We start from the raw sequence: 15,226 nt of genomic DNA, 5'->3' as shown, positions 1-15,226 counted from the left end.
AAGGGGGGGGGGGGGTCGATGGCAGATATGACATGGGGCGTTAACTATGTGGCATGGGATGGATGTAGTTCAGGAGAGAGGGGGTTATGTAATGACATGATTTTCTCTGGACTGTCTGTTCCTTCCTCCTTTTCCTTCTTGATGAACTTTTTCCTCTTCCTGACTCAAAACTTTGTTTCCACTCCTATTTTTCCATCTAAAGCTTTCACTGTTTTTCCTGTGTGTTTTTTTTTTAATTTTTGAATTGCATATATCATCATCATCATTTACTGGTTTCTACAGCTGGATACCATTCCTCATGCCAACTACTTCACAGAGTGTACTGGGTACATTTACGCAGCACTGGCATGGGTGCATTACACACACACACCTGTGTATGTGAAATATTAAAAAAATTACACACACACACACATAACAAGCCAGACAACAGAGGCACTGGTATCACATTTATTGCTTGGTTACAGCTATAGACATCCTATGTATCAAATAAATCATTTAGAAGTTGGAAAACAAGAATATAAATAATGATTACGTAATATTGATTATACAATGTAAAACCCATAGTCATTTCATCAGGACCAAATGAATAAACTAAAGAGAAAAGATTGGTGAGAGGGGTCATATTCTGGTACAAGGAGGTTCTACTTGACATGCAAACAAAAAAGTGTAAAGGTGACAGTTTGTGTATATCAACTGATAAGATCATATTTTAAGTTGGACTGTTGAGAAAGTTATCTGGTAAAAGAGTATTAAATCTGTGTATTGTAGAGTGTCAAGTGGAGATAGAGAGAGGGAGAGAGGCACGGAGAGGGAGAGAGGCGCGGAGAGGGAGAGAGAGGCGCGGAGCGAGAGAGAGAGGCGCGGAGATGCTTGGCATGCTAACACTTCTGCCAGTTCGCCGCCTTAGAGTATAAACATTCATTTAAAAAATATATTCTTTATTCTTATTGCTTAAGTGTTACTTCGTTACTGACATTAAATTTTGTAATATTTTCCCTCATAACTGTTTTTCTACTAATTTTTGTTTAATGCGACTAACGATTTTGAATTCCTAATGCATTTTTCTATCATTTAAGCCTAAGAAAAGTATACTTTTAATTTTAAAAATTTATGTTAATTAAAAATGAATATCTGCCTTACTGCCCCACCCCCTTGAGGTCGCAGATATTTTGATGTAACTTTTTTTCTACTGAACCAAATCTCAAACTATTTATGCCAAAGTGTAGCTGAGGAAGTGTTCTCTTTAAAACTATTAACAGTTTGCAATTTAGTTGAGAACTGAATTAGTGGTGAAGCTTGGAAGCTGCTGCATTTGACAAAATGGTGGACTTAAGACTATATTCAACCACAGTGGTTGAATGGTATTATCATCGTTTAACGTCTGCCTTCCATGCTGTTACAAACCATCCCATGCTGGCATGGGATGGTTTGGCAGGAGCTGGCCAAGAAGAAGCCTGCACCAGGCTTCTGTGACTGGTTTGGCAGGAATTTTACAGCTGGATGCCCTTCCTAACACCAACCACTCAGCAGAGAGGGCTCAGAGTTTTTTTATGTGGCACAAGCAAGGTCAGTTTTAAAGTTTTTACAGTTAGATGCCCTTCCAAATGCCAACCACTTTACAATGTAGAGTAGATGCTTTTTAAGTGGCATCTGCACTGACAGGGTCACCAAGTACCTGCAAGGGGGGTAAAAAAAAATGTTTTGAGAGGGAAGGGAGTATTGGAGGAGGTAATCTTGTGTTAGCTGATGAAGGTTATAGCGAGACAGAAACAGGTATCTTGCTGTAGAGCTACAAGGTTACCCAGCTGGAGAGAGAAAGAGAGAGAGAGAGATCAGGAATGAAGACAGAAGCAGGTGTGCTGCCACAAAGAAGATGCATGGTTGCCTAACCTGAAGGAAGTGCAAGAGAAAGAGAGAGTGGGAGACCACAGAATGGAGATGGTAGCAAAGTGCTGGGTATACTCACAAGGGGCAGGGATCAGAATATAAATGACATGATTGATTAAAGGAAGAGAGAGAGATAAATGGTAGCTAGTGCCAGGGTATACCTTTGAGGTTCGAATTTCATAATGTAAGTGGCAGAATATTGTGAAAGAAGTGTGATTAGTGTGTGTGTGGGGCCCAAAACCTGAGTATATATAGTGGGGAGGTTACCAGATAGCAATGATACAAAGAAACAGGGCTGTGAGGACAGGATTGGGGTTTGAGAAGTAGGCATAGTGTATGAAGGAGGAAATTTGAGGAAGCGAAGAAATGTAGTTTGATTTGTTGGGGTAGGGTGTGTGAAAAGTCTTCTTGTTACATGTGGGTGGAACACAGGTCAGTGTGTGTGTGTGTGGGGGGGGGGGTAGGAGGTAGCAACGATACAGCGAGACAGGGCATGTGGGTGGAACACACAGGTTGGGCTAGAGAGAAATAATTCGATAAGACAGGGCCAAGAGAACAGAATTGGGGAGTGGGTGGCAAGCATAGTGCATGAAGAGAAAATGCAAGAAGAGATGTAGTTTGGTTTGTTGTGGTAGGGTATGTGAGAAGTTTTCTTGTTAAATGTGGGTGGGACACAGCATTTCTAGAACACACACACACACAAGGGGTGAGGATCTGTGTATGCAATACATGCACTGCATACCTTACTATTTTCCACAATAAATAATTTCTGTGTAATATATAATTGATTATTGATAATTCTCATAAAATTCATTGCAGTCATATTTACTTTTATTTCGCTTTCCTTCATTTCTTAGTATGAAGTGGTCAACAACCTAGGGAGAAGAAAGAAAATTTTTGGATCTATTTCAAAACGGGGGCACCAGTATTTTCTTAACGAAACACTAATGAAACACTTTGAAACTTGGGACACTGGTAGAATGTGTCATATAAAACATCTTTTACTCTTAGTCTTCTTAACAAAAAAACGTACACCGCAAGTTATTCCATGTTAAAGTTGTCGTATTTCTGTAATTTCAACCAATCACTGACGTCTATTCAGCTGAATAGAGTTACTGCTGGGCGGTCATAAAAATGTTATTCCCTGTGACATATTTCATCCGGTTTAATCATAATTTATACGCATATGTTGTTTATATAATAAATTACGCTGTGCGTATCTGTGTGTGTAACAATTTTAGAGTTCGGATTCTAGAGTTAGGGTTAGGGGATTAATACGATATACACCATTACAGCGCTAACTGTTTTCAACTGAATAGGCATCAGTGATTAGTAGAAATTATCGAAATAAGACAATTTTTTACATGAAATAAATTCGAATACAAAATTTTTTTTCTGTTCTATAACACAAAATAGATAAGTATACGAAGTTTGAAAGTCTTTCGGTACCAAAAATACTACATAAAACATAAATGAAAACTGGTGACCCCGTTTTGAAATAGATCCAAATTTTTTACTGCTTGCTTTCAGTCATAATAAGAGCAGCGATGTTATTTTCTTTGTATTCTATTATTTTCAAAAAGTGAAACAAGAAACTAGTGAGTAATCAAGAAAGAGAAAGCAGATATTTTACTGCTTGCCTTCCAGTCATGTTAAGACAGCAGACATACTCTCTTTATTCCTTTACTCTTTTATTTGTTTCAGTCATTTGACTGCGGCCATGCTGGAGCACTGCCTTTAGTCGAGCAAATTGACCCCAGGACTTTGGATGCCTAGTACTTATTCTATCGGTCTCTTTTGCCGAACCTCTAAGTTACAGGGACCTAAACACACCACCATCGGTTGTCAAGCGATGTTGGGGGGACACAGACACAAACATATACACACACATACATATATCTATATATCTATATATATATACACACATATATGACATGCTTCTTTCAGTTTCCATCTACCAAATCCACTCACAAGGCTTTGGTCGGCCCGAGGCTATAGTAGAAGACACTTGCCCAAGGTGCCACGCAGTGGGAATGAACCCGGAACCATGGGGGGGGGCGCTTAAAAAGTAAAGTTTTCATCAATTCATTCATGCCAATGCTTTGAAATTTAATTTCAGATATTTAAAGTTGCTTAAGAAAGATTATGTAAAAAAGTAAACTCGCACCTAAATTATCTATTAGCATAGAGCTTTGATTCATTTAAAAAGATTAAACCCAGTAGAATTTCTCATGCATCCAAATCACCCCCAGGATGACAAAAGGGTCAATTCAGTTTTCTCTCTACTTTCCTCAACTTTGAAACAGATAAGAAAATTATCATTCTCAGAAGAGATATGTTTTGTTGTTGGCACTCCATCGCTTACGACAACGAGGGTTCCAGTTGATCCGATCAATGGAACAACCTGCTCGTGAAATTAACGTGCAAGTGGCTGAGCACCCTAGCAGTTGAGGGAACCTGTGGAAGAGGTAGGCCCAGGAAGACCTGGGATGAGGTGGTGAAGCACGACCTTCAAACATTAGGCCTCACCAAACAATGACTAGTGACCAGGACCTTTGGAAATATGCTGTACGTGAGAAGACCCGGCAAACCAAGTGAGACCATAACCCGTGGCCTTTGCCAGGGGTGTAGCAAGTCCACTTATGCGTACCTTTCCGTCATCGGACACTAAACTCTGCTTGCGAAGACCTGTTGAGGCAAGTGAAATCGAACCAAATCTGATGACTGGAACCTGTGTCAGAGGAGCGCTAACAGTACCATCAGAGCATGATCATTGCTAGAGCAGCTGTCTGGCTTCCATGCCGGTGGTACGTAAAAAGCACCATTTGAGTGTGATCGTTACCAGCGTCGCTTTACTGGTACTTGTGCCAGTGGCATGTGAAACAAAATATGAGTGAGATCGTTGGCAGCGCTGCTGGATTGACTCCTGTGCAGGTGACATGTAAAAAAAAAAAAACACCATTTGAACGTGGCTATACCTTATGTTGTTGGCACTCCGTCGCTTACGCTTACGGCGTCGAGGACTTCAGTTGATCCGATCAACAGAACAGCCTGCTCGTGAAATTAACATGCAAGTGGCTGAGCACACCACAGACACGTGTACCCTTAACGTAGTTCTCGGGAATATTCAGCGTGACACAGTGTGACAAGGCTGACCCTTTGAATTACAGGCACAACAGAAACAGGAAGAAAGAGTGAGAGAAAGTTGTGGTGAAAGAGTACAGCAGGGTTCGCCACCATCTACTGCCGGATCCTTGTGGAGCTTTGAGGTGTTTTCACTCAATAAACACTCACAACGCCCAGTCTGGGAATCGAAACTGCGATCCTATGACCGAGAGTCCTCTGCCCTAACCACTGGGCCATTGCGCCTCCTATACCTTATAAACCTACATAATATATACATTACATACGCTTGCAAGGGAGTAGCTGGGTTTTCTCAAAGCATCAAGCCACTGCTCCCTCCCCACCTTTATTTTAAATGCATTCATCCTCTGCTCTCACCCAATCCCTTCCAGCCCCTTTTTCTCCCATTTTTCTTGTTGCTTTCACTGCTCTCTTTTTCTTTTACAATCCTCTCCTCACAACCTCTCTACCAACTTGACTCTCTAATTGCTTCTCCCCCACTCCACACAGCCTCTCCAGTACCCTCACCATTTTCTATATTTCATGCCAACTTCATGTATCACCTTTTGCTGATATTCACCCTTGTAACATAAGACAGCACTTGATTTCCTTTACACAGCTCACCCCATCACCTTTCCACTCGGTCCCTTTCTCTCCCTCACTAAACCATGACACTACCTTTCTTCTGTCCCTACCATACTCCTTGCTCCCAACAGTGTCTCCTATGTTACGCTAACTACTCCGTCACAACAAGAAACCTCTCATCTAGCTTGCCAATAATCATCGCCGTCTTTCTCATTTGTGTGAATTCTTTAGCCTGTCAGTTACAAGGTAGCCTCACTCGTGCTGCACAAAATACATCCAGTATACTGTAAAGTAGGAAAGGCATCCGGTCACAAAAACCATGTCAAAACTGGCATTCAAACAAGACAGATCGTGACTCTCCCTCCCCAAGCTTCGACAATTTGCACACTTGCTTGAATCATAGTCTTTCACTTTTCCGAATAGTTAAGGGCTAAGCCAACACAGTAAATCTATTCCTACACACTATTCTGATGGCTAGTGGACCTATATTTTATGCAGGGTATATACATAATTTTCTATCAATGAAATCTGTTATTGAATGTATGCAAGTTTGCTTTTGTTGTATCCATGCAGGCAGCCTGATCTTACACTCAGAAAGAATCGGGCTGTTATGGGGTATGTTCAGGGTTAGCCGATTAGATGTAAACGAAACCCATGTGCTCTTACTTGACGTTTCTTCACATCAAATCGAAAGATTTGACCCCGTTTGGGACTAGGTGGATGTTAGCAACAAGAGCTACAAGCTATAAATAAACTCTGCCTGATCGATGCAAATATACACACAAGTTCGACGCTAAAACGCTGCGCACGCACGCACACACACACAAATACGGGTGTTAAATACATGCATCTGTACGTAGATTGGCATGTATATCTACCTGGTCAAACTGGTTTGTAATTATATACCATGGAATATTTAATTATGTATTATTCTAATTATGTGCCTCGGAACGTTAAATATAATGCATTTTGAAACAATCCGATTGTAGTAATGCAATTAGGACATTATGATATTTTGAAATAATTTAATTATTGTTTTTGAATATGTATTTTATTTTGAAATGTTTTGATTGTAATAAAGTACTTGGGAATTAATGAACTGCAATTGTTATTTCTAACATATCTCCTAATTAATTTTTTTATAACTAGATACGAAACTTTATTGGAATATAACACGAATATATATGATACATATAATACACATATATATGATACATATATAATCCAAAACCTGAAGAAAAAATGGAAAAAAAAAAAGGAACAAAGAAACTCGTGCGAAATACTTAGAGTGCGCGCGCGCTTTTTTAAAATTTGGCACAGTGCGTTTGTTCCCAGAACGTCTTTTACCTCAGGTACAAAAACGAAACTTACGTAACATAGACACAGACTTGATTTTGTTGTGAAGAAGTTCGTTTCGTCATTACATGGATTTGGGGTCCCATCCCACAGCGTCACATATCAAGCAAATGTCTTCTACAATAGCCCAGGGTCAAACAATATCTTGTGAGGGAATTCGGTAATGGAGATTGTGAAAAAGTGTGTGTGTGTCACTGCTTCACAAGAGTGATGGTTTGAATTGTTCCCGTAACTTTATGGTTCAGGGAAAGATACCGATAGAATATGTAACAGACTTAAATACTGGCGTCCCTGCATGGCAACGAGCCAATGAATGAAACGAGTAATGATTAAAAATTGAGACCAAAAGGACAAAGCATTTATTGCAATGATTGTCGTTTTGGTTGCTTCACGTCTCATGAAAAAATATAACTGTCCCACAGATATCAAGCTTGTTTTAATCTTTTTTATACTGACCAAATATTTGTTGTAAATACATCAGTAATGTATTAATGGTTTTAAATTTTGAGAAGAAGGCGCGAGTTGATACCATCGAGACCAATACATGACTGGCGCTTTATTTCATCGACCCCAAAGAGATGAAAAGTAAAGTTGACCCCAGTGTAATTTCAGTAAAAAAAGCAGTAAGTCAGGAGAAATCCCACAAAGTATTTTCCGCCGCTCTAACAGCTCAATGCCAAATACGAATTATATCTGATTAAAAAGAAAAAAATCCGAGCGACTAACAAAATATTTGTAAAGACATTTGCAAGCAGAACTTTGTGAACAGATGTACTGCTATTTGAGAATTTTACTTGGAACCTGATATTTTCTTTTAACAGAAAATATATCACTCGTTTTGTAACAGAAGTCAAGGACGTTTGGGAAATGTATTGAGCAACATATTCTGTGTGAGCCTATATATATATATATATATATATATATATACACATACATACATACATACACACACACACACACAGACACATACGCACGCGCGCACATACACACACATGCACCACACGGGCATAATAAAAAGGGCACAATAAAGTGCGACACGCAACCAAAAATCTGGCTCAGTCGTGGGTTCTACAGGCCACAACAGTGTAGAACGGCGCGCAGCATTAATCTCGAGATAAGCTAGAGTGCAGAATACGAGCCAACAGAAAAATAAGCTGAAAACAAGTGTGATATTCAATGCTTTATAGCACATACATGCATTTCAGCAAAATGCAGAAATAATTACATAGTAGTAGACACATTATACTATCAGGATATTCGGGCTAAATTTAACACTTTGCATAAAAGGAAAAGAAAACATATCCAAAACTAAAGTATTTCTAAAAAATCGAAAAATATCAAACTAGATTATGGATAGGACATAACAGTTTACTCAAAGTAGCCGCCCTCAGCTTCCACCACCGCCTCAAGACGGCTCCGGAACCTGGCACATACATTCCTCACTGAGTCCTATCAGCTCGGCCTTGGTGTTACAGGCAGAGTTTGATATATTTCTTAACCATGCCCCACAGTAATCCATGCGATTACAATCGGGGGAATGAGAAGGCTAGAAATTGGTTCTGACGAAGTCATAGAAATTCTCCAACAACCACTTCTGACTCTTTCCGAAGTATAGTAAGGAGTCAAATCTTGCTGCCACACATATGGCCTACCAGCAGCAGCCCTCTCCATCTAAGGATTGACTGCAGTCTCCAGCAGTAACCCTCTCCAGCTGGGGAACAATCGCAGTGTCCTGCAGCTTCATATAGCCATCTCAATTGAGCCTAGGGCCCTGTTAAAAGATATACGGTGGCATAATGTCACCCTCACTGGAGGAACATCCAAAAACCACCACAGTTTGGAGGAACTTAATTTTAATTATGTCCATGTCACATCTTACAACTTTTACAGAGTTCAAAGGACATTGAGCAACAGTCTTGATATCGGTATTTTGATACCCGGCGCGAATTATCATAATATAGGTAACTCTTTGCCAATATTCAATTGGCTTCCAATCTTCCATATCAGCTAACTTTTTCTCAACTACAGCTTTAATCTTTATGCTCGCCACTCTCCAGTGCAGTTGACAGTTTCATCAATACATCAAGCTGTTCCTAAAAACAATCGTCAAATTTAGCCCGAGCACCCTGTACATTTTTGCCCTGGTGTGCAAATAACCAATAACCTCGCATATCACATAAAATAGCAAGGAATAGACAAAGCATCAAATGAAAGAAGTCCGAACAATGCCGCCACTGTCAAAACCAAATATGTGCAACCAGGGCGGGGAGGGAATAAACTGAAAAGAAAATCCATAAAAAAAAGCAAAAGGGATGGAGGATACAAACCAAACTCCGGATAAGAGAAAAAGATGTTTTATATGACACATTCTACCAGTGTTCCAAGTTTCAATGTGTTTCGTTAATGAAAAATGTGGCCCCCGTTTTAAAAAAGATCTGATGTGTATTTTTATCTTTCAGCCTTAGCAGACTTTATCTGCTAGGAGTTTGGGATCTTTTTTAAAACGGGGGCCACATTTTTCATTAACGAAACTTTGAAACTTGGAACACTGGTAGAATGTGTCATATAAAACATCTTTTTCTCTTAGTCTTCTTTAAAAAAAAAAAAAGAAATCCATAAGTTATTCCATGTTAAAGTTGTCGTATTTCTGTAATTTCAACCAATCACTAACGTCCATTCAGCCGATATACATTAAGTGCCGACTACATAAACAAACGATTCTGAAACAATTAACCCTAACCCTAGGGTTAGGGTTAAAGCAAATTTAAAATGAAAAAAGCAAATAAAACGAAGGTATGGAGATTAAATACGCTTTACATCGCTTAATCAGCCAAAGGAGTAAATATAAACAACTGAATACTTGTCAGTGATTGGTTGAAATTATCGAAATAAGACAATTTTTTACATGAAATAAATTCGAATACAAAAATATTTTTCTGTTCTATAACACAAAATAGATAAGTATACGAAGTTTGAAAGTCTTTCCGTACCAAAAACACTACGTAAAACATTAATGAAAAATGTGGCCCCCGTTTTAAAATAGATCCTACACATCCAATGCAAAAGACAGAAAAACACATACATACGGGTAAGCACGCACGCACACATATGCATACATGCACTCAATACACGATAGTCTCTCGTAGTCCGAGAAAGACGGTTCTACAATTTCTAGCTGAACAAGTCACAAATGACTTGTTTATAATGATCAGATGTTTGCTTTGTACATTAGCTCACGCTGGTCATCAAATTGACGTTGCCTGAACGGTGTACCGCGCGTCATCTGTCGAAGTGGTCTCAGAACAACGCGAGATGAAGTGTTTTGCTCAAGAACACAACACACCACGATCTCGCTAAGTACAACACTAACAACAAAGCCATGCACCCTCAACACACATAACCAGATACATAAATAAATATACATCCATATAGTGATAAAACAAAAGCAATAGACAGAGTACAAATAAACGTACATGTATAAACACACGCACACATTTTATATATACATATATATATATATACATATCCACATCTACGCACAACAGGCACATAAACGTATGCACACTATGGTGTCTGGTGCGGGGAAAGGTTTTCTCGAGTCGAGAAACAATTTCTAGAGACGTTAGTTTTAACATTCAAAGAAAAGTACAAGCCGTACCAAAGCATCTGGCTTCTCCTCCGCTTACCCCCGGAGTGGGCCATTTCGCCTATGGGGTGGAGGATGGGAGGGGGTCCTCGATTCACTACCCAAAGGGATATGTTCTGGGTGTCAACTCGTACTGAGTGGAAGCGGGACTAAGGCCCCATTAACCCAATCTCGCCGCAATTAACAAGCCAGAGGTTCCCGTGGGACCTGATGGGTCACGTTTTCGTCCCGCTAAAGATTTCACTGTCAATGGTGATGAGTCCGTATTCCCACCAACTGTTTGGATCGGCAGCGGAGTTACTCGATCTGCGTTGGATAGACAAATGTTCCTTACAATTCCACCACTAGTGCTCTCGATTCCTATACAATCTTTGCAGGCCAGTTTTGGTTTCGTTTCTGGAATAAACTTAATACTGTCTTTATAACCAGCTCCCCTGAGAGCCTCATAATATTCTGCATTATTGTAGAATATACGATCGTTGGCAGAAAGGCTGAAGATTCTAATCGATATTCCTTACCAAGACATTGATGACGTATCTAGGATAGCATGATTGCCTATGAACGTAATGGAGGCTCTCTTTAAGTTTATTATACAGAAAATACAGTCGCGAGTCTAATCTAAAGTGATGCCGAGAAAGTTAACCCTTCTACTGCAATTCAAAGCAGAATCATTATCTGCGAATGTTTCTACGTAAAATAAAAATATATAAGAAAGAAATATATGTGAAAAACGGAAAAAAAAAGGTAGGGCGGGAATTGAAATTTTGAATTACTGATATTTTGACATAATCGGAACCTCCGTTGCAGACAACATCGAAACTGAAAAAGAAAAGGAAAAAATGCGAAAAGGAGTGAGGCGCGTATCCTCCATAAATTCCAAAGATATACAACATGGAATTACTTTGAATTTTCATCAAATTGACATTTCCTTCTTGTTGCATCTGCATTTAATACAGATGACTATCACGCCTATTTCTAAATACAGTCCTGAAACGAAAGTGTTTTCTTTATGACTGAAAGTGTTAAGGAATGGAGAGCTACTAAAAAGCATCGTTAAGTGTGACTTTTGGATCCACCAAATATTTTTAGGTATACCAAAAGAGTTTTTTGTCACAAGAATTTTTCATTGCAGAAAAGGATAGTCCCCCCCCCCCCAAGAAAGTTATCTCACGTGCATACGAGATGGCAAGCATGGAAGTACTTTTACGCATTCTGGAAACACATTGCAGACATACATGGACAGCTCTTCATGACATGGAATTGAACGATTAATTATTCGAATCCATACAAATTTCACTTTCCATCAATTTTAAGTTTTTGCACTGTTATTTAATTTAATTTAATTTATTTATTGGACTGCTCGAAATGGCTGCATGCACAAAAGTTTCTATTCCACTGAATATATTTTTGTATATCTAAGAATTGGAATTTTGGAAAATAAAATTGTTTCACAGCTGGGTTTTTTTTTTTCGTATTTGTCAACAATTAAAGAAGAAAAAAAAAGGCTGTTATTTCCATGTATATACCGAATGACCGCTCACCCCCTTTTTCAAGCGTCACAAATCCACCCAAAGACGTGGGGCGGAGAAGTATCCTTCCTTAACAATGATATTTAGCAGGCCTCAGCTAGGTCCCTCAACATGTTAACTATAACAGCAAAGTCACCCTCCAGCCATTCAAGGGTTTGGTGGTAACATTAGAAAGCCTAAACAGATTCTGGTTTCTCATTTTAATCGTGAAAAGTACGTTGATGGGGGTGAGGTGGGGGCGGAGAGGATTTGTGAAATCTTTGTCACTAAATTTTTTTAAAAAAAAGTAAACAAATAAAAGGTTCACTACATTCATTTGAAATGCAGTAGAAGGGTTAACTTTCTCGACATTACTTGAGATTTAGACTCAGGATTTGTATTTTCCGTACCCCAAAGTTTCCATCACGTTCACAAGCAATCCAATCATCATAGATACGTCATCAATGGATTGGTTTGGAAAATTGATTAGGATCTCCAATCTTTCAGCCAATGAACGTATATTCTACAATAATGCGGAATATTATAAGGAGGCTCTCAGAGGAAGAGGTTATAGAGTCAGTATTAAGTTTATCCCAGAAACCGAACTAAATTTGGCCCTCAAGAATTATAAAGGCATTAAAAATCCTTGTGGTCCTGAGAGTGGGGAGGGACCTTAATCTACCCGACGTAGATTGTCAAAAGGAAAGGCTGCCCCCTCATCGGAAAATGTGGGATACAAAAAAAAAAATGGTAAAAAAAAACGGGTGACGGGGAACTGAAATTCTGATAATGCTTTTTTTTTTATTTTTTTTTTTTTACTTGACAAAATCGTAATCTCCCGTTGTTGATAGCAAGAAGGAAGGGGAGTAGTGTGAATGTTCAACACCTTAGAAATTTGGCTGTCATTTCTAACACGTGGAGAGACCACGTCCAGACTCATTTCATGAACTGGTTGGAAATGACTCATGGCATGACTGTGCACGAGGTTGGGTGCGGTGAGGGCAACTATATATATATATTTTTGTCCATTAAATATCGAAAGTTTGAAATGCTGATTTGTGGTGGGGGGCATAATTGGAATATTCGTTACTAAAAACACAGGAATCTGAAGAAAATAAGAAAACTGAACGGAGAATACAATAACTGAATTTGTAAAAATATTTTGATATATATACTTATACATATCAACAGTTATATTCGAACAGTTTTACACTCGGTGTCATGGGACTATAATTGTTAGAAGAGGGGAAGGAATACATGTAATTAATTTTATAAGCAGTATAGTGACCGAGTTTCGCGCAGGTGTGTGAAAATTTTTAAAGAATTGAAGTTTTGTACAATTTGTTTCTTTATCAGAATAACAAGCTCCAATATTTAAAACACAGAAGTAAAAATTTATAACCAGTTATTGTATTCAAAAATAACAGAGTTGACAAAAGAAATGGTTAAAAAAAAAAAAAAAAACAAAACATGCATTTTTAACTCGCAAATCGTAACCATCTACATTTATAAAATCCGAAGAAATGAAAGGATTAGAAAAAAAAAACATAAGTGTATCTCTTGGGTGGTGACTTATCCCTAATCCACACCAAATTTTCTTGAAAAACTTTTTAAAAAGTGGAAAATGAAGTTACAGCTGGTTTATATTCTTCAATACGGAGGAGGTGGAAACGAAACATGAAAAAAAATTGTTTAAATTTTGAGCCTTTCCAATATTTAAACACATAGAAATTCGAAGAATTTAATAAAGAAATCTTATATAATATCTGTATATCTACGTGTGTGTGTGTGTGTGCTGAAAATATCTAGATGGTCCTTTGATTGTAAACCTGCGGTTGAAGAAATGGTAAAGTTGGGGTGAATTGGTAAAACTTTACCGAAATAGTTACCGATCACCAGGTTCTTACTTGTAACAATGAATAATTAAAGTATCAACATATCACTGTAATTAGATGATATACAGAGACATCGCATCATCTTGTTTTCTTTCACAGTTTCTTTTTAGCAAGTTCTGCGACTATTGAAAAGAAGCAGAATCTGTAAACTCAACAAGTCTACAGCTCCGAATTTGCACGAGTTGGCAGCGCGAGTCTGTTTACAACATATATAACAAGATGGTTATCGTTTCACACACACACACAAATTAAATACTTGATAGAAGTAACAGTGACATAAGGGCCAAGTGTTAAATGCGTTGGCACCTCAGGGAAGTCTCGGCCCTTACGTCACTGTACTTCTGCCAAATATTAACGAAAACACACACACATGTATGTGTGTGTATGTATGTTTAACAGTAAAAAAGTTCGATAAACCGCTTGTTGGCCTCCACAAATATGTTCTGTGATATAACATTTCAATTTAAGTGTTAAAATAAACGAAAGAGTTACTTAAATTATATATAACTCAGTTAAGTTTAAAAAAAACAAGTTTTAAAAACATTTTTATTGGGTAGGGGTACCTATTACTGAGAAGAAATAGTAGTTTACGTAAAAGTACAATGAGTTTATTAATGAAATAAAAGGAAAAAGTATTGTCATATTTTTGTAAACTTCTGTGAGAAAAAAACCGATTCCAAAACGAAAGAAAAAGAAACTATATTAATATATTATGGCTCGTACGTGAAACAAGTCATCTGAAAGGAAAACAAATAATAAGACAAGACTTCTATTCACGAACTTAAGTAATGAAAATTTAACTTACTTTGGCAGGAAAATCCATGATGCTGTGATGTCACTGGATGCGAATATCTGCAACTGCACGGGTTTAGAAATTTATGTGTTGACAAGTAGGCGGGAAAATGGGTCATCCCATTATCTATCTAATATTAAACTCTTTCTCTTTCGTGCCGAGCAACATATCACGTTACCATAACATTCTATACAAGGATAAGATACAAAATCTACCAAGCAAACTGGTGGTTGTCTACATCGACAAAAGTTAATTAAGGAAAAAAAATTTGTAGATAAACATAAAGTACAGTAGTTTGTTCAGCAAGCCTCTGTACTTTATTTTTATCTACGAACTTTTATGGAAATAGCGGTATAAAAACAAATGACAACTTTACAGATAACTTTTCACAAGAACCACTTAATATTTCGAACTTAGAGCGTCAAATGTTTGA

General features: G+C 38.1%; 1 protein-coding gene across 1 annotated transcript in view; it reads right to left on the bottom strand.

Moving 5' to 3' along the window:
• The window catches only part of LOC106883941 (adenosine deaminase), a 29,277-nt gene extending 14,415 nt beyond the window's left edge, over window positions 1-14,862 (bottom strand). The window contains exon 1 of the mRNA XM_014935091.3: window positions 14,806-14,862. Within this exon, the coding sequence (XP_014790577.1) occupies window positions 14,806-14,823 (18 nt within the window). The 5' untranslated portion in view covers window positions 14,824-14,862. The remainder of the gene's footprint in view (window positions 1-14,805) is intronic.
• Between the last annotated feature and the right edge of the window lie 364 nt (window positions 14,863-15,226).

This window comes from Octopus bimaculoides, chromosome 3 (assembly GCF_046866305.1).
Source record: "Octopus bimaculoides isolate indiv1 chromosome 3, ASM4686630v1, whole genome shotgun sequence".
Lineage (NCBI taxonomy): Eukaryota > Metazoa > Mollusca > Cephalopoda > Octopoda > Octopodidae > Octopus > Octopus bimaculoides.
The sequence above is the reverse complement of the archived record's forward strand: the minus strand, read 5'-3'. Positions and strand labels throughout refer to the sequence as shown.